The 27,945-nt window shown below is 44.9% G+C and overlaps 1 protein-coding gene across 8 annotated transcripts; it reads right to left on the reverse strand.

Annotated features, from left to right (window-relative positions):
* Positions 1-9,029: 9,029 nt before the first annotated feature.
* HNRNPF (heterogeneous nuclear ribonucleoprotein F) lies at positions 9,030-27,739 on the reverse strand. Of its 8 annotated transcripts, none has more exons than XM_055425698.2 (4): positions 16,665-16,818; positions 15,703-15,841; positions 13,832-13,890; positions 9,030-10,949 (listed from the first exon to the last, which is right to left on the reverse strand). In XM_055425698.2, exon 4 carries the CDS (start codon positions 10,896-10,898, stop codon positions 9,654-9,656), a length of 1,245 nt encoding a protein of 414 aa, XP_055281673.1. In that variant the 5' UTR covers positions 10,899-10,949; positions 13,832-13,890; positions 15,703-15,841; positions 16,665-16,818; the 3' UTR covers positions 9,030-9,653. The 8 variants fall into 8 exon arrangements, with proteins under 8 accessions (XP_055281673.1, XP_055281674.1, XP_088698008.1 ...); XM_055425699.2 differs by lacking the exon at positions 16,665-16,818 and adding an exon at positions 16,265-16,620; XM_088841882.1 differs by lacking the exons at positions 15,703-15,841; positions 16,665-16,818 and adding exons at positions 15,884-16,174; positions 16,265-16,620.
* Between the last annotated feature and the right edge of the window lie 206 nt (positions 27,740-27,945).

Genomic DNA, 27,945 nt, shown 5'->3' on the forward strand with positions numbered 1-27,945 from the left:
GACCTTAGAAGTCCCTGTGACCCAGATCCCCATGACTTCCTGTAACCTAGAATGATCCCCAGTGGTTTGCCCTCTGCTAAGACCCCAGCTCACCCGGTGAGTGTTCACACAACCCAGGAAATGCAGTTCTTCCTTCACTGACTCAGCCCAGTAAAACCATTGTAACCCTTACAGCAACCAATGGACCCTTCCCCTTACTCCAGGTAATGTCCTGTGAGACCCTACTATGAGCAACATCCCAAGAAGCCCTGCATTTCAGAACCCAAAACCATCCATGCCACTCTGGGTCTCAGTATGTCCAAAGTCCATTCCTGGAATACCTCGTTGAGAGGCCCCAGCATGCATGGCATGGGGCTGGGGAAGTTGTTCTTCCACCTTGGCAGCCTGTTCACCTGCAGCCTCACCCCTCTTGCCGACCTCCATACCCTAAGGTGGAAGGAGCTGAGGCCTGCCCTGCCCAGCCCCTGCTCCTGGCAGAGACCCTGGTGGGGAGACAGGCCAGGGCAGCAGTGGTCTGCCCTGTCCCTGCCAGGCAGTGGCTCACAATCTGGGTCTGAATCCGGGCTGGTGGGGCAGCCACCTGCCTTGACGTTGCTTCAAGCCCCCTCTACTGGCGGCGTGGAGTGCATGCTACCGTGTCTGACTCTGCAATCCAGTGGACTGTAGCCAGCCAGGCTCCTCTGTCTATGGGATTTTTCGGACAAGAATATCTGGAATGGGTTACCATTTCATCCTCCTGGGGATCTTGCCAAAGGAGTGATGCAACTCAAGTCTCTTGTGGCTCTTGCTTTGGCAGGCAGATTCTTTACCACTGCACCACCTGGGAAGCCCCACCTCTACTGGTGTCCTTCTCCAAACCTTCCATCCATTTCCAGGGTGTTGGTAACAGATCCTCTGGAAAGTATACTATGTCCAAGACCTGTGGGCTGGGGTTAGGAGGCCAGCACAAGAGATTCTAGAGGCTGAGGAGTCTGCTTTCTGGTCTTCAGCCCTCCCAGGTCCTGAGGTCTAAAAATGAGGATCATAGATCTGTTTAGGGCCCTTGATCAGGATTCATAAGCAAGGTGAGGGGACGGTTCGAAGGCTGGCCCAGAGCTACAGCCATTACTCCAAGAACCTGAGTGGAACTCGGAATACCTGGCTGAAATTGGAGCCATTCACTGTCCAAGGAGAGTAGGGGAGCCCTAGCAGGGTGCTATGTGCGTGGACGGCTGTGCCAAGCTCATCACCCACCCAGACAAGATCCTCTTAGGTGTTTAAGGCCCCAGCATTAGGAGTCGGATAGGTATCATGAAAAAGTAAAGTGAGTGTGCTGCAGCGGCCCAGGTGCCTGGGCAGCAATGGGTGATGTGGTCAAGTCATGAAGTGACATGACATCTGAGATGAATCCTCAAAGGTGAAAGTGGAGACGGGCCAGTGGCGCAAACATCTTTCCTGGTAGAAGATACTTTGGCCTTTTTGATTTTTGAGGATCAGAGGAAAGTCACTGTGACTGGTACATAGGCGAGAACCCCCGCCAAATCCTGAGTAGGAATTCTAAGAAACCCGCAGCTGCGCAGGCAGCGAGACCAGGAAGAAGGCAGGGCGCAGGCGCGCCAGGGGAGGGCGCAGCCCTGACGTGACGGCGCAGCGTCGTCTGCCCAAAGGCCGTTTCCCGCCCCGCCTTTCCGTCTTGGAGGGCGGGAGGCTGCTGATGTGAATAACTGCATTAGAGAGTAAAATTAGCTCCACCAAAAAAAAAAGGCAAAGCAAAGTCTGTGGCCTCTCGTGGGGCTAGAGTGGCAGACGCAGAATTGTCAGAACGCCCTCTTCTGGGTGAACGGCAACCGTTCTCTGAGATTAGGTCTCTACCATCGCGAAGGGTGAGGTGCTCGTCTGAAATTCTGTCATTATGAAGGAAAGCCCCATCGCTGCCAGGGGAACCTGAGTCACTTTGGCAAGAGATTCAACCTCGATTGCCACCGGGGCGCCCAGCTCCGGAAGAGGCGTTTCTGGACGCAGTGTTCCACTTCCCTCTTAACGTTTTGATTCCCCAGCTCCGATTCGCGATGGAGACAAGTTACACAGTTTCAATCTGCTTTCACCCCGCCAAACAGCCTGCTGCTGCTAAGTCGCTTCAGTCGTGTCCGACTCTGTGCGACCCCATAGACGGCAAACCAGGCTCCGCCATCCCTGGGATTCCTCAGGCAAGAACACTGGAGCGGGTTGCCATTTCCTTCTCCAATGTGTGAAAGTGAAAAATCAAAGTGAAGTCGCTCAGTCGTGTCCAACTGGTAGCGACCCCATGGACTGCAGCCCACCAGGCTCCTCTGTCCATGCGATTTTCTAGGCAAGAGTACTGGAATGGCTTGCCATTGCCTTCTCCGACCAAACAGCCTGATTTCACCTAAACAAACCCCATGGTTTTTCTCACGCCCCACAATCCACTGAAAGGCACCATATCCCCATACACCCTTGCTGTGCAGCTCCCTCATGGCCGAGTCAGTGAACCTGGCTTTGACCAATTACAGGGTCTCGCCTGGTGGTTTAGGTTTATTCTACCTGTCCAAGGCTGAGGCACAGGGCTCACGGAGAACATCTGAGAGCCCGGTTAATGGTGGGAAAAGTCACTGGCTGCGATGGGAAGGTGAGGGGAGAGCCATGCAGGGTAGAGTTGATGTTAGCCTGGTGTGGCTGGCGCCTGGTGCTGACTCCCGAGAAGCCAGCTCTCCTTTTCCCTCCCAGTAGGAAGGACGGAGTAGGAAGTGGCAAAGGTCAGTCAGTCACAGGACGAGAGCAGTCTCTGCCCAGGCTTCACTGTGTGGAATTACTTGCTGTGCCTCAGAGACCTCTCCCCCAAGCCCGTTCCAACAGGGGGGTGGGGATTGGGAGGAGGCTGGGTTTACCTCACCATTCCTGCCTTTTGTTATCTCCTAGATGAGGGCTGCCCAGGAAAGAACCAGAGAAAGCAAAGGGTAATTTCCACTTAATTGAACACTTGGGTCATTATGGGCACTGCTATAAACACTTCCTAACAACCTATGTGATGGGGATTTCATATTACTCCTGAGTCGTTTCTGAAGGACTAGGTTACATTGCCTTTCTGGTATTCACTATCTGAAAGAGAACCCAGGTTGTGTACCTGCCGGGGGACTATATATATAATATATATATATATATATATATATATATATATATATATATATATACACACACACACACACACTTTCTATTTAAACAATCTTATTTTCTGATTGAATTTTTCATGATTGTCCAGAAAACTGAACAGTACAGAGATATTACAGAAGAGAAACCAATTTTTTACTCAGCACTCAGAAATAATAAAGGATATTAAGTTTTGATATATGATGACAGTATTCTATAATTTTCTGGAGCTCCAGGTTGTTGCATGAACCAGTAGGTCATTACTTTGTATTGCTGAGTAGTCCCAGGCAGTCCTCTTAAAATAAAGGGGGGCCTACTAACTTAAAGAGAGTTAATATGGTTTATTCTAAGACTAGTCATTTGAAAACACTATTATTTCTGTTCCACAGGTCTTTTACCCTCAGTTTCTATGTGTTAGTCCTTCAGCTGTATCTGAATCTGCGACTCCATGGACTGTAGCCCAATAGGCTCCTCTGCCCATGGAATTTTCCAGCTAAGAATACTGGAGCAGGTTGCTCTTCCCTTCTCTGGGGGATCTTCCCAATCCAAGGACCGAGCCTGGGTCTCTTGCATTAGCAGGCAGATTCTTTACCATATGAGCCACATGTAAATACTATAAAGCTCAGGGTAAGAAGTGAGTGCTAGCTAACAGCTAACATGAGGGAGCATGATCCCGTTATCTTGGTTGGCCAATGGTTAGATCCTCTGCCAGATCCTATAAAGGGGTTTATTACTCAAGTCTCAACCCAGCCATCAAAGGAGTATTAAGGTATGGTCAGATCTACTCAAAATCCACTAAAGATAACGTATTTATCTTACAGAAAACCCCTTCAGCTGAAGCTCCAATACTTTGGCCACCTGATGTGAAGAACTGAGTCACTGGAAGAGACTCTGATGCTGGGAAAGATTGAAGGCAGGTGCCGGGAATGACAGAGGATGAGATGGTTGGATGGCATCATCGATGCAACAGACACGAGTTTGAGGACAATTTGGACACAGGGAAAGAGGGAAGAAAAAAGAAGCCAAGGAACACCAAGAAGTGCCAGCAGTCACCTAGGCTGGGAAGAGGCAAGCATTCTTCCTCAGAGAAGGGCCTTGCCAATGCCTTAATTCCTACTTCTCACCACCAAAACTGTGAAAAAATTAATTTTTCTACATTATGTAAAAAAGTTAAATAAAAACTTTACAACTCACAGTAACTGATGTTTAACAGCCAATTAAGACTTAGCTGAAGAGAATGACTGGAAGATAGATAAAAGGAATAAAGACATAAGGAAAGAGTATAAAATAAAATCCAATTTCAGTTCAGTCGTTCAGTCGTGTCCGACTCTCCACGACCCCATGAATCACAGCACGCCAGGCCTCCCTATCCATCACCAACTCCCGGAGTTCACTCAAACTCATGTCCACAGAGTCGGCGATGCCATCCAGCCATCTCACTCTCGGTCGTCCCCTTCTCCTCCCACCCCCAACCTTACCAGTGATTAAAAAATAGATACTAAACCTGAAGTAACTGAAAATTCTAATAGAGTATGCAACAACAACAAAAAAATCAGTTTTTTAACAATCAGTATTTTAATAGAGAAATATTATTGAAAGCTTTCTCTTTGAAATTGGGAGTAAGATACCCCGACTCCAACTTTGTTCAACACCATGTTTTCTAATGATAAAAAATGAACTTACCTAGGTAAGCAATAAGGATAAGAAAAGAAAAAAAGTACCTAAGGATTAGAAAGAAATTAATCAAACTGCCATTATTTGCAAATGGCAGGACTTTGTATATAGAAAAGTCAAAGAATCAGGACCTCTGAAGTGATCCAGTGGCAAAGACTCCGCACTAACAATGCAAGGGCCTGGGCTGGATCCCTGGTCAGAGAACTAGATCCCATATGCTGCAACTAAGACCCTTCACAACCAAATAAAGAAGAAAAGAAAATCCAAAGAATATACATTTAAATCAGCATAAGTAAGTGATTTTAGCAAGACCACAAAAGTCAACATAAAAAAAAAATTTTTTTTAAATCCTGCTATTTCTAGTCCCAGGAACAAAACTTGCAGCAAAAGAAAAAGGCACCATTTAAAATATAATAAAATACCTAGAAATAAGTTAACAAAATATGTCCAAGAATTTTTACACAAAATCTAAAAACAAAGCTGTTAGAAGAGTCTCAGGATTTGATGCATCTGCCAACACTCGGAGCAACAGGGGGATCTTAGTGCAGGGCGAGCACAGTAGCCACAGTAGCTTTTTGAACGGTAAACACCTCCCTGCTACAGAGGAAGTGTTGATTCCTATCATGCAGGCAGCTGAGCAGTCACCATGTAGTGAGACATTAGAGACACCACACAAAACCATTTAGAACAGTAATTCCTGGATGGTGAAGCCTGCTCTGTCCTTTGTAGCAGGGCAACTTGCAGAAACCCTGCAGCCTGCTAGTCACCTGATAGTTGGGTAGCAGCACTGTTTTCAAGTCAAGTAAGATTTCTCCAAAATCCAAAAGGTCATGCCAAAACTTATGCTTCTTGGTGAGGCAGTGTCTTGACTTTTCCATTGGAGGAAATGTCCATTTTGCCCAAGGCCTGAAGTCAGTAAATATTTCCTATAAAGGCTCAGAGTAAAAATCTGTTAGGCTTTGTGGGCCACATGGTCTGATGAAACTACTCATCTCTTGGCAGAGGTAACACAAGAGCAGCCTATACAAAAGAAATGAATGCAGATGGCTGTGTACCAGTAAAACACTATTTACAAAACAGATCCAGATTTGGCCCATGGGCCCTAGTTTGCCAGTTGCTGCCCAGGATTATTATAGTAGACCCTAAAAACGTCCTTGACACACCAGAGCCCTGAATTCTTCCACCTGCTACCACACAGGTGTCTTTCTAAGGCATCCCAAGTACTCACTGCTTCCTCCTTGGCCAGACCAAAGAGCATATCATCAATACAGTGGATTTGGCAAGATCAGTCTCCAGAGGGCAAGAGTTACCAGCCAGCTGATGACAAGAATGTCCAGGTTATAAGGTCATTAAAAAAATATATCTTGCTTGATGCTTACTAAGAACGTAGGCACTAGGTCAGGGGCCTCCCAAGTTCCAGAGGCTTCATCTTTCCAGCAAACACATCACATTAAGCACTGAGCTGAAACTGGGGCAACTGTGTGGTTAAGTTCCTGGTTGTTTGCTTCCATCTGCTTTCTGGGGACCAGACGTGCAAATAAAAAGGGCCAGGCTTAACCTCTTCAAGCCTTGGAGTATGGCTCTAACCCTACATGTCGCAGACATTACAGAATCTCTGTTCACTGTCTTGAATGGGGAGCGCTTTCTGAGGATCCTCTTGGCCTTACCTAACACTATGACTTATTTCACAAGGACCCAAGCGTGTTTCCGGGTGGGGGAAAACCTGTTAGCTGCCAAGGACACCCCTTCCTACTCACTCATGGAGATAACCTGAGGCGTCTTCACCTGTTTAATCTAGTGACATGAACTTGGGCCTGTGAATCCCTATCACCTGGCCTCCTAATGCTCCCACTCTAAAAGAAGTTGGCATTTTGCATCCCTCGGATCAGTATTAACTCAGACTACCAATGCAACAGCATGTAAGAGATTTGGGTCACTTCTTACCCTTGGCCTCAGAGGATAAGATGTATACATAATCTTTACTACAGACATTGTTGCAATGCTGCCAGGGCCTTCCTGCACTTCATTTGATGGTCTCTGGGCCTGAGACCTGGCTCTGTTCTGAAAAGAGAAGATTCTGATTTTTCAGTCTTTTTGCTCATATAATCAGAGAAGCAAGTGGTGGGAGCAAAAGCTAACAGACACCTCAGAACTGCACCTGCAGGACCCTGACACACATAGGTGTTAGCCTCACCACAGATGTGGCAGGGTCAAGGCTCCTTAAGTGCCTTTCAGGCTTTGCTGTCCATTCATCCAATTGCTTCCACTTCCTCTCCCCTTCTGGAATTGCACATCCATCCTTCTCAACACTCAGGATCTCTCCCTCGTATAGGTCAATCTCCAAGCTTCAATTCTATATTAAAAGGGCTCCAAAAGTGCTTACAGCTTAATACACTCAGTCCTAATACTTGCGTAGTTTTTTACAAGGCTGGGCAATAAAAATTTGAAGGCCAAGACACATTTGAAGTTTTCACAAATTTTGACAAAACTAGAAAACAAGTGCAGTGTTTTGTACTGCAGGTCTATTATTAGGAATAGATTTGAGACATAACTTTAACTGGGGTCCCCTTGCCAGGGGAAACCATTTTTCAGGGCAGCCTGGATTTGGCTTACGAGCATTTTACCTCATTCCTGGAGCAGACTTTGAGACAGAGATTTTCTTTGTATCAACCACATACCTCAGGTGAGGTGACCAAGTCTTCTATTAAGAGGCAGGTAACCACTGCAGCTGCAAGGGGATTTACAGTCATCCAGCATATTACGGATTTCCTACCCCAAGCTCTTAAAGCCCACTCCATGTGCTGTGCTTAGTCACTGTGTGACTCTGTGTGACCCAATGGACTGGAGCCCTTCCCAACCCAGGGATCAAACCCAGGTCTCCCACATTGCAGGTGGATTCTTTACCATCTGAGCCACCAGGGAAGCCCACTCCTTTCATATTTGAACCTTTAAATTTGCAAAGATCTGCAGGGAATAAATGCTTTTGAACTGTGGTGCTGGAGAAGACTCTTGAGAGTCCCTTGGACTGCAAGGAGATCCAACCAGTCCATTCTAAAGATCAATCCTGGGTGTTCATTGGAAGGACTGATGCTAAAGCTGAAAACTCCAGTACTTTGGCCACCTTATGCAACGAGTTGCTTCACTACTGGAAAAGACTGATGCTGGGAAGGACTGGGGGTGGGAGAAGGGGACAACAGAGAATGAGATGGCTGGATGGCATCACCAACTCTGTGGACATGAGTTTGAGTGAACTCTGGGAGTTGGTGATGGACAGGGAGGCCTGGCGTGCTGTGATTCATGGGGTCGCCGAGTCGGACACGACCGAGCAACTGAACAGGGAATAAATATACTCCTTGAAACTTCACTGCTCTAATTAAACCTTAGCCTTTTCATTGCACCCTAGCTCTGGCATTCCTAGGTGATGTTGCCACTGTATCTTTGCCATCTGAATCTGCAGACCACTGATGGGAAGAATGACAGGGTGGGGCCACGAAGTTCATCAGTTAGGAAAGACCTAAAGGCTCTCTCTAGTCTACCTATAGACTTATATCTGGGCTACACTGTTCGGACACTGAAGTGGGAAAATAAAGCTGAGAAAACGAACACCCATGAAGTGATATTCTCTCATGTTAAAGTCTTGACAGTGTTTAATGTGATTGTAATGCTGTGTGCAGAGCTAGCCGAAATTTAAAATTAGCAGAGCTAGCCACTGCTAAATAAACAATTTTCTACCAACAATTTGGATGTAGGTCTCCAACTTCAGAATATGTATATCCTGCAGTAATCAATAACTAACCCAAGAGTGTGTCCTATAGAAATAATCATAAATATGGGAGACTGTTCCAAACAGCACATCTTATATAAAAAGATAAATTGTTGCTAATGACTCAATGTATATAGCACCAAAAACTAAAGACCTCTAGCTTTGAATAGATGCCACCCTGGTATAAAGGGAACAGCAAGCAGGATATTACAAATGGCTGATGAATCAAGAAAAAAGTCACAGGAAAACTGGAACTCTGTTTCTATTCTAGTTACCATTTCCACTCATGTGTTTAATGTTTTTAAATGATTTTTAATTTGCCTTGTTTTAAGAACACAAGGGAAATCATAGTGCTAAATTTAAAGTTCACACTGTTTAACACAGCAGTATTAAATTCAACCACCCAAGTCATTTTGTTATTTGTTGGGGAGTATATAGTCTGTGCCAGTCATTGTGAAAAAGTCTTTTTATTTTAAGAAAAAAATTTAGTTAACAAAAAAATTTAACAAGTTTCACTTAGCAAAATACACCCGAAAGGAAATCACAGTACAAAGAAAGTTTTAAGTCAAGGCCTCACCAATTCCTACAGTATTAGTAATGTGTCTCAATTTTCAAAACTAACTTTTAAAAAGCTTAAACTTAACCTAAGAGATTTTAAATGAAAATAAACTAGAATGAACAAACATGAGAAATGTCCTCTTTGAATTAGGGATCTAGCACCTTGAGTTTTCCAAAAAAAGCACGCCTCCCCAATGTGTTCACGATGATGTGGTGTAAAAGATCCACATTTAACGTACTTAAAACTACTTTAAACTCAGATAACATCACTCCAGAAGTACACTACCAAAACGTTAATTGAGAAAAGCTGAAAATAGTTTTAGTTTACTCAATATCACATGCTAGAAGAAAGTTTGCATGAGAAAACACTGAAGAGGTAATTTTTTAATCCAGATTTCACAAACTCATGGTGCAAAATGGGTCCCATAGCTTCCTCTAGAGTAATAACTGCTTTTCACTGCTTGTTGGCTGCCTGTGAAAATTTGACTGAAATAACTCAAAAGCTACTACAAAACTAGTCATATCCACCCATGCTGTTCTGGCCACCATAGCCAGCCCCATAACAGCCACTCACAGACTGGCTCTCAAGGCCACTGTAAGTGGACTGGGTTGACACCCCCATGCCTTGCATCATCTGGCTGCTATATGCCCCGTTGCTGGCCCCTGTTGTGGAATTCAAGAAAAGTTCTATGTATCTATGTTGCATGTTGGCCCTGTCTTTGGACATGGCCGCCACGGCTTCTTCGTGAGTGGCAAACTCAACATCAGCTTCGCCGGTCACTCTTCCATCAGGGCCAATCTCAATATGGACTCTCACAGGGTTGAGCGGGGAGAAGAAGTTGTAAATGTCGTTCTCTGTGGCTTTGTAGGGCAGCCCTCTCATGTGGACACAGTGTCCAGTGGTGCTCTGGACGGTGAACTCGCCATCTCCATACCTGTGGTCGTACATTCCAGAGAGACAGTAACTGAGGTCTCTCCCAAACAGGTCGGTGGTGAAGCCGTAGCCATCACTGAGGCCGCTGTACTCCTCATAACCCCCATAGCCTGCACTGTAGGCGCCAGATCTCATCCTCTCCAGGCCTGCCTGCTTGACGATGCCAATATACCTCCTGGCTGTGCCAGGGCGGTCATAGGGCCCTGGCCGCTGCACTGACATGAACTTCAGTGGGGGATCCGAGTATGACCTAACTTCTTCCTGACTGCTCTTGAACACCTCAATATACCTGTGCCCTATTCTCTCCTTGTGCTTCCCTAGAGCCTTCTCTGCTAACTCCTGTGAGGCAAACTGCACAAAGGCTTCCCCTGTAATCTTGCCCTCGGGGTCCACAGGCAATGTGATCCCGTTTGGCACGATTTCCAACCCTGAGAAGAACTGAATGATCTCTTCCTTGGTGCATCCAAACGGGAGTCCTCGAAGTCGCACGAAACCATCATTGGCAGTGTCAGCACTGTTTGGACCACTGTGCTTCAACACCCAATCCATCTCGGTTCTGTGGGACTTGAACACTTCAATGTACCGATGTCCCATGCTTTCCCTGTCTTTTTTAAGGGCCAATTTTACATCATCTTCTGATTCAAGTTCAACAAAAGCCTCACCACTCTGCCTGCCTTCTCTAGTGTAGATAAAATGAACACCTGCGACCCCGTCATGGATCGTGCAGTCGGAGAGGAAATTCTGCACATCCTCAACAGAGCAGGACCAGGGCAGGCCACGGAGCTTGACCACAAAGCCTTCACCTCCCTCAGGGCCCAACATCATGGACACTCAACAGAGCAGACGTCAAACAAGCTCGGGTGCAGCTTTGTGTGGCTGAAAAGAAAGCAAAAACCACTTTACATAAATTTTCATTTAATATGCATAACAAGAACATGGAACTAAAGGAAAACAGATTGTATTACTGCATCACTAAAGTAAAAGGCAAGAGAGTAGGTGGGAAGTCTTACTGTCTATTCAAAACCCCAATCAAACGCAAGGTCAAATTAAGACACATCCAAACAAACAGATAAGTCCATCAGCAGAGTATCAGTTATATGTGATGCAAACATAGAAATCAAATTATATGCTTCTCAGTTTCACACTGTCATGGCTTGGGTTCAATTCCTAGTCCCATAAGCAGCACAGCATGATTCTCCTTAAAAAACAAAATAAAACACATTACATTGTTCAATGTAACACATACATCGCTGTGTTTCACTGAGGGACTAGAAATGGAATAAACTCTTCATTGTACAAGAGGCATGACAGGTGCCCCTCCTGACAGAGTGCCATGAAGTGCAAGTGGCATCTGACACCCAGAGTCCAAGCTGAAAAAAGAGTAAAGGTCAAATCCATGTCGAAGGGCAGGATTCTGAAGAGCAGGGGCTAAGTAAGACACCAATACACAAATAACACAGACAATAAAAATACAGATAGGGCCAAAAATATATTCAGAACAGGCACAAGTATACAGAAGTTGTTTTATGGAATTGTCATTTGATATCAAGTATAACAGATGTAGCTATTAAGTCAGTGGTAAAAGATGCCTTTTCAAAAAAAACCTAGGCACATTAATTATCATGCAGAAAAAGATAAAACAGAATCTTACCTCAGATGAATCCCAAAACTATCTCAAATGGCATGGCATATTTACACTATTAGAGCAAAACATGGACAGGTTTCTAAAAACCCCACAATTAAAACTGGAAAGCATGAATAATAAGAAAAAAAAAAGTAGATCGGTTTAGTCGAGACCTGAGGCTAATCAGAGCAAGTTTTAGAAGGGAGTTGCTTCTTCTGTAGCTGAGCTCTTCTTATCTGTGGGTTCTGCTCTGGTCAACTCCACCCACCCCAAGGAATCTCCATCTTCACACAAACTTCACTGAATGCTATTTTCCTTATCAATTAAGGAGATTTTCTCATTTCTAATCACCCCCTATCTTTCATGATACCAACTTTGCCTCCAGCTACTTGGTTTTGCTTTTCCTTTCAGTGAAATCTCATCCTCAAAAAGGCTTACACGCCCTACCCTACCCCACCACTAAACTAGGGCACATCTCACTGTGCCAAGGACCTCCATAGCAAGAAAAGAAACATTTTCTTATCTCTATCTCTTCTGTGCCCACAGGATTTAACCATTCTCTCTGGAAATCCTTTCTCCTCTTGGCTCTTGGTTTTCCTGTTAATTCCTTAGGTACTCTGCCTCTTTGAGTCCTTCCCCAAGGTTTAACCATACACAATCAGTGGCCCCTTTTTGCAGGCAACCTCACCTGATCCTTCTATCCAGGGACAATTTTGGGTTCAGGACACTAAGTTCCTAGACTTACACTCCCCGAGGCCAAGACAGGCCTAGACAAACTCCATTCCATAGTTCAACCTGTGTACCACAAATGAACACCGTTTTCTGAAACTTTTCTACAGTACCCTGATTGCAGCATAAATGGCCTTACCCATCTAGAGTCATTCAAAGGCTCTAGAATGAAACTGAAGCAATCTTTGAACAACTTACAAGTCCTTAAGTCTAATGAGCTCATCATTTCTTTGGGGGGTGATCCCATTCTCCACCCTAATCCTATTCCTAATTCATCGCCTAAATTCTATTCAGTGGCTCTTGACTTCAACAAGTATAAAGGTTTCTCTATCTTTCCTTGGTCCCTAGCACACTGCTTGATGTTATGATTTGAATATCAAATCATCATCATCTTTGTGCATCGCCTTCAACCCTTTTTACTTCCAGTAACAACAAGCCCTTTCCAAGCCATTCACATTTGCAATTTTTCCAATCCTTCCTACCAGCCCAACTTGTAGCTGTTTTAAGAGTAATTTTATGTCACTCTACTGTTTCAACACCTCAGTGGCTCCCCACTGTCTGGAACACAAATCATAGGGCCAAGGGGGTGCTCAGACCTTGAAACTTTGACCTGAAACACACTTGTATTTGAACGCAAACAAACCTCTATTCCCATATTTCTCTGTGACGGAAATGTGGCAGGCTCTCTGCTCCACTGGAATTGACACACGTAGTAATTATCTGCCTGAAGATAGCCCACCCAATCTTCGTCTAGCTAAATCCCACTAATCCTTATGGTCTCAGCTTAAATTTACCAACTTTTCCACAAGACTTTCTCCCCCCCCCCACAAATTAAATCTGTAATTCTATGATCCCAGAGCATTCTAGGGAAACAATTCATAATTTGTTTAAAACTCTGCGACTGCGTTGAGAGGCTAGTAGCAACAGACTTATCTGTTCTGTAGGTCACTGTAGTCCCACCCCCAGCACAGCAGGCCCAAGATTAACAAGAGATTAACTGATGGCCACGTGGGGCCAACACCACCTTCTGGAATGTGGCAGTCTGGTTAGGTTAAAAAAGACGAGCAGAAGGGGAAAAAATAAACAGGAAGCATAAAAGAACAAATATTTCATATAAGAATTATTTAAAGTGCCCAAAACAGAAATTATAAAGCACTTTTCCAAAACACGTATGTACTTCTAATACACAGAGCAATATCCTTACTGTTGACCTCAGAATCCTCTACATTTGGATTCTTCGCAGACTTTTAGTACTTAGAACATTAAAACTTGTGAAAATAAAACCTGGCTTTCTGCTCAACGTTAGATTTACAGCTAGTGGAAAAAAAAAAACTTCACTCAGGAAGTTCTCTACATCAAGAAATCAATCATAAACTAAGAAATTAATTTTCTTAAAATAGCTCACCTTAAAGAACACGGGGGATGCCCACAGTCAAAGACACTCCAGGTAGGTAACGAATCGTCCTAAAAAAGACAAAGAAATCTTGTCTTAATGCCCCAGCACTCCCAGAGTGAGCAGAGGCAGCAATCTCCTGGCTGGGACCGGCTCTGAGCTCCTCTCCGGAAAAGTCAGAGCCGAGGCTGTGGCAAGCCTTTTTTAAGCGCCGGGCTGCCTTAAAGAAATCACAGGCCCGCCCCACCCCAACAGGTTTGGAAAGGTTTACCTTTTTCATAGGGTAATACAGAGAATAACAACTTGGAACCATCCCACTTGCCCTGAAAGATTTACTTAGAAGGCGAGTTCTATGCAGAAAACCCTAACCGCGGTAAGAAAATTTAAATATCGACAGTGGGAGGCGCACCTTCTGGGCGGGGCTGGGGCGAGGAGCGGTTCCCGGAAGCAGAACGCGGGCCAAGCAGGGGGGAGAGGAGTTGCGCCGCTGATCGGCTCTGGAGACCAGGCCGTATTTACAGTGACGTGCTCCAGGCAAAAGTAGTTTGCTATAATCTGTCCTAACAGTATTTACAATTTGCAAACATACCTGGAGGTCTGGATGGAGATATTAAAAAGATTTTCCTTCCCTGTTTTTATTTAATAACTTCATTTCTTGAGACCTGTATTTGATCTAACATTGCTCTTTTAACTGAGTAAGAATGAGGGGAGGTAGTGTTTAAATGTTTTAAGATAGGAAAAACATCAATCTACCATCAACCACAGTCACAGAATAAAGCTGTCCGCAGAAGACTTTGGTATGTCCAGCTAATTCGTTTGAAAATTAAAGCACATTCTTAGTTTTAGAACCGTAGAATTGAGAAAAGTCTCTGAGCCTGTTGCCGTAGACACAGTACCTGTCTTGCCTTATTAGCATTCTCTGTTACATGAGATACTACTTTGGGAAGCAAAACCTATATAAAGTACTACAGTTTAAGAAGTTAACAGTTACAAATTCTCTAGACGAGGGTTTTCACGAAGCTTCATCAACTGTCCCTCTCCACTACCCTCAGAAAAGTGTAGACTCTAAAGGGCCCGGTCATCTTAGTGGTCTGAACTCCTTGCCTGGGTTTATCACCCTGCTACCTGCTCATTCCAGTGTGGTCCGCAGACCAAAAGCCCCTGCTCGGACACGAAAATCCAGGGGCGGTCAGACGCGAGGAAACCGATTCCCACGTGGCTGAACTATGGCGCACACATGCTCAAGCGTTAAGGATATACGCTGTTCTCCCACCCGGCTCCCCGACGGCCCGTCGACACCACTAGGACCAAGTGTTACAAAACACTACTCGGGTCCAGCACCTAAAGACTCACTTTGCACAACTCCACCCCCCTGCCCGCAACTGGTCTATGACGTGAGCGAGCACACGGACCACCCAAGGATCTTGTTAAAAGCCAGATTCTAAAACAAAAGATCTGGGCCGGGGCCGAGATTCAGCATATCTAACTGCTCCCAGGAGGTATTCCAGAACGAGTTCTACTATACTGGTTAGGCAGGATTTAGTTCAGATCCAGGTAGACCCATCGAGATAAAAAGGGCGCACCTCCAGAGCCCGACTGATTAGGTTTATCTACGAAGTACACAGGGCGGCTGAAACTGCGCCCCCACCTCTTCTATCCAGGGACTGGAACTCAGCAGCTCCCTGGTTTCACCCTGCTTTATCCGTGTCCCAGTGGGGCCTGAAAAGAATTTTCGCCCTTACTTATAAATTAATTTTAACCTACAGCTAGCAGCACGCACAGACTAGTAGCTGTCTTAATTAATCAGAAAGTTCTACCTCTTAAATCACAGTCCGCGGGAGACGCCGCCTCAGGATTACGCAGTTGACTGCCCTAAAACTTACCGCTGAAGAGAGCAGGACCGATTTCTATTTTCAACCAGCAAGCGCAGTTTACAGCCAAAGGACCCCCAACTCCACCCGACGCTTAAAAAACGCAGAAGATTCCGCGGAAAGGCCAGGTGCACCTCCTTTTGTTATCAACCTGAAATTGAAACTCAACTGGCTGGAGGCAAACGCTTCGTACCAGGCTTTAAAGTGCGCTCTCAAGCTCGCGGCCGCGGGCCGCCAGGGGCGCGTCTGAGCGATTTCGGCGGGAAGCGCGGTATCAGTCCCGGACGCTAGGCTCCTGGCGGGGACACTGGGACGTGAAGGGGTTCGCTCGGCCTCCAACCGCCGATCCGACAGCCTTGGGTCGTCGGCAAAGCCCTACAGGAAGGCCCGACGACAGGGCGCCCCATCCACGGGCCTGGGCGGGGTCAACGGGAGCTTCCGGGGCGGGGCGAGCTACGGGTGGGGGAGGGAGAGGCTCCCCGGGCTGCGCGAGGTGGGGGGAGGGGAAGGTCACGAGACGGGAGGCTCCCGGGGCCCCAGGTGGGAGGGGGCTCCCAGGGCAGCGGGGACTCACTGGGGACGCACTAGGAAGGCAGAGGTTTCAGGCCACGGAGAGAAGCGAAAGTGTTGGCGGCGAAGTGGATAAGAGTTCTCCGGCCCAGGCTTCCCGGAGCCGCGGGGGAGGGAAGGCGGAGCTCCCGAATCCGAGGGGCTCCGCGGAGCCGCGAGGAAGAGTTCCCGGGACCCGAGGGGGGCGGGCGGCTCCCGGGGCTGGGGGCGGGGCTCCCGGGTCGGGTCGGGGGGACTTCCTGGGGACGCGGGGCAGGTGGGGGAGGGGCGTTCCTGGGGCAGCGAGGAGGGGCGGAAAGAGTTCCTGGGGAAGGGGCGGCTGCGCCGGAGCAGGTAGAGGAGTTCCCGGGACCCACGGGGGCGGGGGGAGTGCGGGCGGGGGTCGTCCGCTCGCGGCGGCTCACCACGACGGGTCCGGGGCCTGGAGTGCGGAAGGCCGGCGCACGGGGCTGCGTCCCGGAGGCAGAGGCCGCGTGACTGGGAGGGCGGCGAGCCGGACGTGGGTCACGGGGTGTAAAGGAGGAAGTGCCACCGGCGGGCCCGCCAAGATGTCACCAATGGAAACGCGTCCTGCAGGTGCGGCCCGCGCGGTCGGCCAAGGCAGGAAGTGGGAGGAGGGAAGGAAAGCAACGAGGAAGACCGATCTGACTGAGCTCTCAGGAGAGGTGCCAGGGTAGAGAAAAGTCCAGAGTACGGGCGGAGGGGAGGGGAGGAGCGGCCGGCACCACTCTTAAGGAAGGTGAGACCGTAAAATAAAAAACCAAACACTTTAAGGCAGGAAAGAACTCCCAATAAAAACTAATGAACAAAAGGTAGAACCCTCTTTGTATATACAGTACCTTGTTTTGTGGATTTGAAAACAGTCATATAATTATTTTTTCAGTTTAAAAGGATTAATTTTAAAACTCGCAATTCTTAAACTTTACAACCTTTACAACCTATCAAGCAATTACATTTTATGAACACCTGAATATTAATTCAAATGAACTGGAAAACAATTACAAGGCAATTGCAGTAATGTTAGCAGTGACTTGAATTTAAGAAAGCAAAATTTTAGTTGTAGCTTTGTTGCTGTGATTTTTTTTTAAGTCGTTAGAGATTCGTATGATTATCTAGAATCTGTTTCTAAATAATCTTGAGTGGTGGGAGTCAGTACGGACGAAACTACATGGGCCACGATTTAGTAATTATTGAAGCTAAGGGATGGGTACATGGAGTTTTATACTGTTGTCTTTACTTTTGTGTATGTTTGATACTTTTAGTAATAAAATTTTTATCTTGAAAAGTATCTAAGAGTCTGCTTACTAGAGATAACAAATTACAGAATTTATAAGGAAAAGGAACCGTACTAAGTGAGAATGTGATAACGCAGTCTGCAAAGACTGGGAAACTGGACAAGCACAACTGCCGGTCCTTCAACAAGATAGCTTCAAGGGAGCACTTACTGAATAAAATAAGTTTAAGAGAATTATCAAAGATTCACAATACATGGGAAATATATGGATCTTGATTCAAACAAATTGGTAAACATTTATAGGATAATTTAGGAAATAGCTGAACACTGACTAGAAATTTGACATTAAAGTATTATATTTTCTTAGGTACAGAATTAGTTATCCTAAAACAAAAGGCATTAGTTTTTAGAGATACATTTTTAAATATTCGTGGGTGAAATGGTGTGATGGCTGGGATCTGCCTCAAAATTATCTGTAAAATAATCTCTAAATAGAAAGTAAATGGGGGATGTAAAGAAAAACTGTCCACAACTGGTAGCTATTGAAGCTGGATGATAGGATTTAAAATGCAGCTATCCCATGGAAATGAGAAAGACACTAAAAACTCATACATTCAAGAGAGAATATTCTGAAGAAAAGCCACAAAATTGGCTTGTTTTGGCAAAGAGTTATCTACAAAAATCAGTACCCTGACTGCTTCCTGAGTTATTTCACTTTTCTGTCACTTCCTAAAATCCTCTTCAAAACATATTCTTGTTAATTTACACGACTGACATCCATTTTCTCACTTTTTTCAATGTATTTTTTCAGTTTAGTAGCGTTATATATGCTTTCTTGGCTTAACTGGTTGATGACACTGGCTAGCTGAGTGTTAATAATTGATCAGTCACGATAGGGTTCCTGCCCAGTGAAGGAACAACGTGTACAGAATACACAGGGGAAACTATTGGGACAGAAAACACCCAAAAACACCTGCAGCCAGGACTGAGATCAATGAGGGAAGCAGAGCAAGATTCCCCCAAAGCCCTGACACCCTATTTTGGACTTTATCTACTCTAAGACCAATGTAAAAGAGTTTTGCTTTCCAACAGAACAGTCTAGCTGCTCTCTGGAAAATGAATGATGGGAACAGATGGATGGAAACTAGATGGGAAGAAATAAGACACATTTTGGAAGAACTGATGGTACCCTGCAACAAAAACATTGTGGTGCAAACTCAAGCATGTCAAAGGATTTGAGTGATAAGCAGCAGGATAAAATTTACTCAATCTCAAGTCATTCATTAACCCAGAAATATTGTGCACTTACAAGATGCAGGTACTGTGCTAAGTCCACAGAACAGTGAACTAGGAATCAATAAAGAATAAACACGTGATGACAAATTCTGAAATAACTCCAAATTAGAAAATGGGGGCTACCTCATATAGGGATTCTGAGGAGGGACATTTAAACAGATCAGAAGCATGAACAGGGGTGGAAATGTTAAAACGTTTTTACCCTGGTATACAGGTAAGATTTAAAAGTATAAGTTAGTAGACCATGTTTTCTTTTTTCTCTGTACATTATCTACTTAATTCCCTCTGGATACTTGTTAAAATTATTTATATTTTAAAAATGCAGTCATTTGTTAGGATATGCTTTGGTGTTAGTTGCTCTGTAAAAATATTTTTAATTTGTAGTGAATCCTTTTAATCACTATAGTTCTTATTAAATTCAAAAATGAGAAAAAAATGTTTAAGATACAAACTAATATGAAATAATAAGGTCCTACTGTACAGCACAAGAAAGTACACTCAATATTCTGTAATAAATTATAATGGGAAGGAATATGAAAAGGTATATATAGACAGCCGAATCACTTTTCTGTACACCAGAAACAATATTGTAAATTAACTTCAATTAAAAAAAGAGAAAAGCTATAGATGGGCGATTAAAATACACTGACACTTTAAATGTTTGCCGTTATATTTTCATATGTCAAAGAGGATATGTCATAATTTGAAAGCAACAGGAAGGCTGTTTTCCATTATCTTTAGACTATTAGGCTCTTTACCTTACTGAAGCTAAGCCTGGGGTAATAATACACTGTTTTCCCCATTGTTCATTTCTCAAAAGCTGTATTAACTAAAAAGCAAAAATAGTATGTTAGGTAAATCATATCTATAATGTTTGTGTTGAAATGATCATATCTACAATGCCTGTATTGAACACAAGGAACAATTTTTAGCCAACATAAAACAAGTCGTTCCATGATATTGACTGCATTTTGTTGGTGACTCAAGAATCAAGATCTAAAGTTAGAACAGAAAAAACATCAGGTGTGGCAGTTCATAAAAAACACTAGATCTCCAGTTCTAAAATCTATTCTCAACAGAGGGAAATATCTGTCACCTGTATTAACAAATGCCCAGTCCATTCAGGAGGCCTGGAACTTCCTCCTGGGACCAGGTGGAGAGCTGACACCTTGTCAGATCACCTGCAGCTGCCATAGGAATGGAGGCAGTTATAGCTCCTGGTGCCCAATGCTCAGGACCACAAGCACACTATGCCAGGGGAGTGGAGAACAGAGCCAGAGCAGCAAAGGAACAGCACTGTGTACTTGAGAGGGGCTCCAACAACAGTAATACAAGCTGGACAACAGCTCAGAACAGTTTTCCAGGAAAAAGAAATACTGCACTAAACTTTAGTAAATATTTTAACAGAAAAAATTCAGATACTTGATTACAGAATGAAACATTTGCCAGTGCTAAAACCTGAGTTTTGATTTATAGTTAATAATGAAAGAAAGGTTTCAGTTCAGTCGCTCAGTCGTGTCCGACTCTTTGCGACCCCATGAATCACAGCACGCCAGGCCTCCCTGTCCATCACCAATTCCCGGAGCTCACTCAAACTCATGTCCATCGAGTTGGTGACGCCATCCAGCCATCTCGTCCCCGTCTCCTCCCACCCCCAATCCCTCCCAGCATCAGACTCTTTTCCAAAAGGTTAGTGGCTTGGAAAACCAAGTAGAAGATATAAGCTCAAAAAAAAGGAAGAAAAAAAAACAAGGGGGGAGAGATGAAATTCAGAGGACTCATATAAGAGACAGGACAGGAGAAACAACATGTGAATGATAGGCATTCCAGAATAAAAAGACAAAATGGAGGCAGGAGAACAGATAAAAAATGAAAGGAAACCTTCCTGGCTTAAGATAAACTCTGCTGTGTAATTCCCCACAGATACTTTAAAAACACACAAACCAAATATATGTTGGTAAACTCCTAAAGTACAAAGGAAAACTGCTTTAAAAAAAGAACAGGTTAGGTACAAAGGATAAAAACACAGTAGCCGGTAACGCTTGAAATGTGGCAAGAACAAACTTGAGATGTGCCCCAAGTGATAAAATTTAGTACATATACAATGAATTACAGGGAATTCCCTGGTGGTCCAGTGGTTAGGATCCCACTTGCTTGCTCACTTGCTGAGGGTTCAATCACTAGTTGGGAAACTAAGATCTCAGAAGTCTTGCAGTGCAGCCAAAAAAGAAAAAAATTTAAAATACTTATTACATATTTCTGCAACATGGAAGACCTGGGTTTGATCCCTGCGTTGGGAAGATTCCCCTGGAGAAGGAAACAGCAATCCATTCCAGTATTCTTGCCTGGAAAATCCCATGGACAGAGGAGCCTGGCAGGCTACAGTGAGTCAGACACAACTGAACAACTTCACTTTCAATTTTTTCATTACATATTGAAGAGATATTTTGAACTAATCACATTAAAATAAACTAATAAAACATTTCTCAACTCATTTTACAAGACCAGTATTAATTACCCGTTATCGGCTGAACATTATGTCCCCAAAATTCTTATGTTAAAGATACCCCCCAGTACCTCAGAATGTGACCAGACCTGGATGTATTTATAGAGATAGTTAAATTAAAAATGACCTGATTAATGTGATCTGTATTCCAAAATGAAGAAGGGACAATTTGGACACAGAGCAGAGGGAAGACAAGCCACCTAAAAACCAAACAGAGAAGTCTGGAACGTATCCTTCATATATCCCTCAAGCTTCTCAAGAGGGAACCAAACCTGCTGATACCATAATGCAGGACCTTCTAGCCTTCAGTATTATGACACAATAAATTTCTGTTTAAGACACCAAGTCTGTAAGACTTTGCTATGGCAGCCCTAGCAAATTAATACACTTGTAGATGTCAAAACCAGACAGACATCACAAAATAACCCCTAAGGGCATAAATGCAAAATTCCAACAAAATACTAACAAACTGAATCCAGCAACCTATAAAAAGGGTTACACACCATATGAAGTGGAATTTATTCCAGGAATGTTTCAACATAATATGTACTGGGCCATTTGTAGCCACATGGACAGACCTAGAGACCTAAGTGAAGTCAAAGACAAATATGATACTGCTTATAGGTAGACGCTAAAAACAAAACACACTTACAAAGCAGAAAGAAGGCTCACAGACATAGAAAATAAACTTATTCCAAAGGGAGGGGGTGTAAATTAGGAGGTTGGAATTAACATATACATACATGAAACAGATAACCAAAAAGGACCTAACTACACAGCACAGGGAACTATACCGAGTATTTTGTAATCACCTTGAAATAACTGAATCACTGTGCTTACACCTGAAATTAACATATTAGAAATCAACTATACTTTAAATAATCAAACAAGAAAAATACACTGGAATTAGTGGTGATGGCTTTTTACAACTTTGTGAATTAAAAAAACCCTCTGAATTGTACTCTTTTAAAAAGGTGAACTGTATGGTATGTAAATTATATCAAAATGAAAAAAAAAAGCATTTATATCATAATTCTCTTGGACAGCACTATTCTAACCAAATATATGTAGTAAAGCAGAAAAGACCTCAATTAGGGTGAAGATGAAGACTGGAGATGTGAATTGTGGACCATCCCTGCGTGCAGATAAACTTAAAAGGAGAGAATGTGGTAGGAATTTCTAATATTTATATAGTCAGGACTTTTGAAAAGGCGTACTGTAAGAGAAACATAATAGTTTAGAATTTTTTCATTCTTGTCATTTTTCCCTTAAATGAGTATCGATTTTTGTGTCATTTCAGAGATCTTTCTCCTGGCCCAAGGCCATACAGACATTTTTTAAACTTCAAGGCTCTGTTGTTTTCATCTACATTTTTAAACATTTTAATCTACAATAAACTTGGAATTGATTTTTCCAAGAGTTTAGAATTAAGCTGATCCAGTTTCACAGGCTAATTTCACTCCAGACTCACATGAAAAATTCCTACATAAAGATAAGACAAACAAATCCAACAATACACAAAGCTACTTAACACGGCATGATCAAGTTGGATTTGTTCCAAGAATCCCGCCGTAATTCATCATTTCAAAGTCAATCATTGATGATGTCACATTAGCATATTAATGAAGGTAAATACAGTTAGCTAAGAAATTTTCATGTTTCTAAGAAATGCTAAGAAATATCCTAAATTACAAAATTCCTCTTCACACTGGAATCAGAGTCCTGATTATGACTCACATAAAGGGTTACAAATATACACATATAAAACAAACAAACAAAACCCAACCTAAACATCTTATGCATGGCTAAAAATAGCATAAATGACACAAAAATACCACTGATAAAATGGGAAAGACATTTGCAATTTATTCCCCAAAAATGTTATCTTTAACATATACAGAGCTTCTAAAAAGATAAACAAAGTCTAACAGTCCCCCCAAATTAAAAAAGGCTAGAGATAGTGACAATTGATAGAAAAAGAAATGCCCTTAAACATGAAAAGATGCTCATCACCATGTAAGATAAATTAGAATTGTAAATGAAGCACTGCAGCACTCTAATAGGAAAAGACTAGAACAACCCAATTGCCCATCACTAGAGGTCCGGTTGAAGGAACTTTGATGGATCCACTTAAGAAAACTCAGTAAGCCAAAGACCAGGAAGTTGAGTCAAGAAAGTCAGGAACCAATCTTAAGGGCACTCCCATTAGCCAAAAATTGAATAATGTGAGCATCAAAGAGAATAAAAGCTACAATGGATTAAAACACATCCTCTATGATAAAATCCATGACTTCATAATGATACCAGAAAAATTACTGATTTTGGCACATACTAAAGATTCAGTTCATTACGCTAGATATTGATAAATATAAAAATCAAAACCTTAACCTGTCTTTTATAAAAGTACATCTTAGAGTAATCAAATGATAAAGAAAATTTCCTCTTTATAGGAGTACTCCTGCTAATAAGGAGGAATACTGAATTAAAATATCACAGATTTAGAAATAATTAACAATGCATCTAGAGAACAACCAACAGCTGCTAACATCACAAAGGACACCAACCATTATGTGCCTCTGGCAGGAGTACAAAACACCTCCAATGCAATATTTTAAAAAATCTCAAGGGAATCAGAACAGCGTATAGAGGTCAACTAACATTTTAAAGGAAATGCAGAGGACAGAGACTCAAACAACTGCATGGGAATGTAGTCAGAAAAACCCATAGTGTGGGAAAAGAATTCTACATGAGACACAAAACCTGACTTCTGCATAAGAAACTTTAAGAATAGAAAACCTTTAGATCCTCACTGTCTAATAAGGGAGCCTCTTGTCACAATTGAAATGTGGCGGTGAAAATTTGAGATGTGCTATAAAATAAGCATGCACTGGATTCTGAAAGCTTAGTTCAGGAAAAAAGCATGAAAATATATTAATGATGACGTGATTATTTTGGATCTATTTAAGGTGTATATATATCACATTAAACTAAATTACTAAAGTGAACTGTATGTTTCTTTTCATCAGAAAATGTTAAATTACATGACTTGCATTGTATTTCTATTGGACAGTGCTGCTCTAGCTTAAAATATAACTTAAAAGGGAACTTCCGTGGTGGTCCAGTGGCTAAGACATGGTGCTACCAATGCAGGGGGACCAGGTTCCATTAATGGTCAGAGAGCAAGATCCTGCATGCAGCACCTCAGCACAGCCAAATAAATAATTTAAAAAACAAACACAAACTCAAGAGATATTTATCTACCAAATATATAATGAACTTGTTTGGATCCCAAATCAAACCAACTAGCTATATAAAAATATTACACAATCAGGTACATGTGAACACTGAATATTAGATGATATCAAGGAATTATTATTTTTTAGGTGTGATAATGGTATTGCGGTTATATTTTAAGTCTTTAGAAATATAAGCAGTTATGAATAAAAATCTTACTATGTCTGGGATTTGTGTAAGATAAGCCAGGCTGGTCTTGGATGAGCTTGGCTCTCCCTCTACCCCATTTTTTGTCTTCCTCAAGAACCTCTGTGGCAGCTGAATAGGGGCAGGGGCCCTGGCAGAGGACTGAAGCCGTTAGGCAGACCTGCGTCCCAGTCCCACCTATATCCCTAAGACACAACTGTATGACGAGAACACAGTACTAGCTCCCTGCAACCTGGTCATGAGCATGCGATTAGAAAATGTGGAAAAACACCTAGCTCTGTGTGTGGATCCACTTAAGAGTCACTTAATGTGTTTCTACAAAGAATTTGAGAACCAGAGCTCAGATTGGAGAGGGCAGGTTGGTGGTAAAATCAGCTTTGTGGAAGGTGGCCCCCTCCCATTTCTGTAGTCTCTCCAGGCACCGACTCCGAAGGGCACGCACCCCTTGTCTCCACACTCTCCCTCAGTTTAGGCCACAAAAAGGACTAAATCTCCTCAAATCAACTCACATTTTTTCTGTTACTTTATGCTTAAAAGGAGCTCTGTAACTATAGTACTCAAGTGAAAACCAGTCACTTGCCAGTTAAAGAAAAAAGCAACAAAAAGCAAGTAACACAAAAAGAACGTTACTAAAATAAACGTTAAAAAACAGACACCATAAAACGGAAATAAAAAACCGAATCAACTTACGGAGAATATACAAAGGAAGATAAGATCCCCCAAGGCAAAGGATGAACCTGCTTAACACCAGTAATAAAGCGATCTCTCTCAATGTTCATGAAGTGCAGAAATTGCTTTAAAATGAAAAAAGAAAAACTGCCTAAAAATTAGCACTGAAAACATCACTGATAGGCCCTAATAGGTTTTTATCTGACCGGAGGACCGGAAATTATTTTCATTTTTACTAGAAATTCAGAAACAGTCAACTTTTAAAAACGTGACAGAAATACTGACAATTATAGTAAAATCGATAGTTTCGATTTTTTTTTTGATAGTTGATAAATTCCTTTTACTTTTGTATCCACATGATTGTAAAATAGCAAAGAATGCTAATGGCCACTTTGGTGAAAACACACAGTGTTCAAACCTTAGGAGGATTACATTCTTTGGACAGGTTTCAAAAGATTCGCCGCCTTCAGCCCTTCGAGTTCCACGAGGGTCTGACCACGCGCGGCCTGCCCCGGCCGCTGGGCCCCTCCCCCTCCCGGCCGGCGGTTCCCGGAAGCCGCCGCGCCGCCCGGCCCCCCTCAGCGTACGGCCGCTCGCGGGCCGCTCTCCCGCGGAGCGCCCGGCGGCAGTGGCAGGCAGGCCCTCTCTCCCCCAACCCCTAAAGCAGCTGCGAGGCACGGTGGTTCGTCTTAGGACCTCCAGGGGAAGAAAACTGCCAAGGGCGTCCCAAGGGACGCGGGACTCGCCGGGGCCCGGCGGGGTGGGGTGGGGCGGCTCTCCGGGCCCTGGGTTATTCGTCAGGAACCTCTGAGAGCCCCCTAGAGAACACATTAAAGGGGAGAGGCCCACGGCCCTTCCGACCGTTCAGGTAAAAGACCGGGGTCCAAGGCCGGTCGGGTCCCCGCGACTCGCGGAGCCTCCCCGGGCCGCGCGGCGCCGCCTTCCGTGAGCCACGCGAGAACAGGGAGGTGGAGGCGCAGCGCGAGCAGCGTCCAGAAGTTTCTCGGGCTCAGGCAAGAACGGGCACAAAGTACATTCAAAGATGAAAGTAGTGCAGGACAAGAAAAAAGAAACGGCCAAATTAAAGAGCGCTCAGCAGAAGTGTGGTCACCAGGCCAAGACAACGAGTACCAGAGTTTCCACCGAAATACAGGCAGGATACCTCCAAGAGCAGCAGACGAATGCAGATGGGGCTCAGGGCACACACGCCGCACGGAGGAAGAGGCCGCAACGCTCCAAAGTGGAGGCTCGGCGAGCGGGAACGTGGGAGGGGGGAGGAGTCAGGTCCCAACCAGTCTAGTTCAACTCGCGGACGCGTTCAGCCACGTGCACGTACCGCTTTCATTTTAAAATGACCCTGCTCGAGCGGCTGCCTGGTCTTCCCACCCTGCTCCTGCCAGGGGCGCTAAGGCTCTGCTCCCTCTGGAGTTCGCACGAGACTCCCCGTCCCCCTCCCTGCCTCCCCAAGCCCAAACCTCAGCCCCGCGGTCTAGTGCCGGAATATAAGGCCCCTGACCTCAAATCCACCTCCCCCAAGCCCAAATCCCAGTCCCGCGGTCCCCACCCTCAGTGGGCCGCGTCCCCTTTCAGTACCCTATCGGTCCCCGAATACACGGCCCCTGACCTCAGATTCCCTTTCCTCCGACTCCAAACCTCAGCCCCGCGGTCCCCAACTCCCCGCGTAAGCCCAGACCCCAATCGGTCCCGGGTGTAAGGGCCTTCACACCAGATCCCGCCTCCGTTGACCCCCAAATCTCAGTCCCTTGCCCCTCAATGCCAAGTGCCCCAGTCCCCAGCCGGTCCCTGGTGTGCAAGCCTCGGACGCCGCCTGTCCCACCCCTCACCTCGGGCTCCGAGTCTCCACGCCCCCGCTTTTCTTCACATCCGGCACCTTGGTCGTCCCTCTAAGCACCTAGAGGAGGGTGGAACGCCAGGGACTTGGCAGTTGTGGCTGAGGCAGTTGAGGCTTGTTTACCATCACCATGGAAACCCCTGGCAGCGCGCCCCGGGTGGGGGCCCCGAGGGGCGGGTTCAGGCACGCGGCAGGCCCGAGCCCACAACCCCCGCCCGTTGTGCGCACTAGGCGCTTCCGGAAGCCCTAAAGCTCTCGGACTGCCCTACCCCTCCTCGGCCCCACGCCCAGGCACCCAGGAACAGGAGCTCCAGGAACTCACGCCCCCGCCCCGTTCCCGGCTCCCGGGTCCCGGCGTAACCGCTGGCCGGTTTCCCGCAGATTCCCACCTGCTTCTCCAACAAGACGCGGCACAGTCCCACTTCCAAGACGGAGCCGGAAAGACGCAAAGACCGCGGAGGGGCGGGGTCTCCAAGGCGGGCGTCCGGGGGCGGAGCCGCGGGGACGCAGCCGCTGGGGCGCCATTGTGACGCTCCCGGAGCGGAGCCGGGGATTGGCCGGCTAGCAGTAGGGCGGGGCAGGGGCGCGCAGAGCAGGGGCGCTGCTGGAAGGGGAGCTACGGGTTGCGGGCGGGCTCTCCAGGATGGTTAGTGGGGCCCTTTTGAGCCGCAATAGATACTGACTGGG

The sequence above is a fragment of the Moschus berezovskii genome, chromosome 12 (assembly GCF_049115385.1).
Source record: "Moschus berezovskii isolate FMDL1 chromosome 12, NW_MosBer_1.0, whole genome shotgun sequence".
Taxonomy (NCBI): domain Eukaryota; kingdom Metazoa; phylum Chordata; class Mammalia; order Artiodactyla; family Moschidae; genus Moschus; species Moschus berezovskii.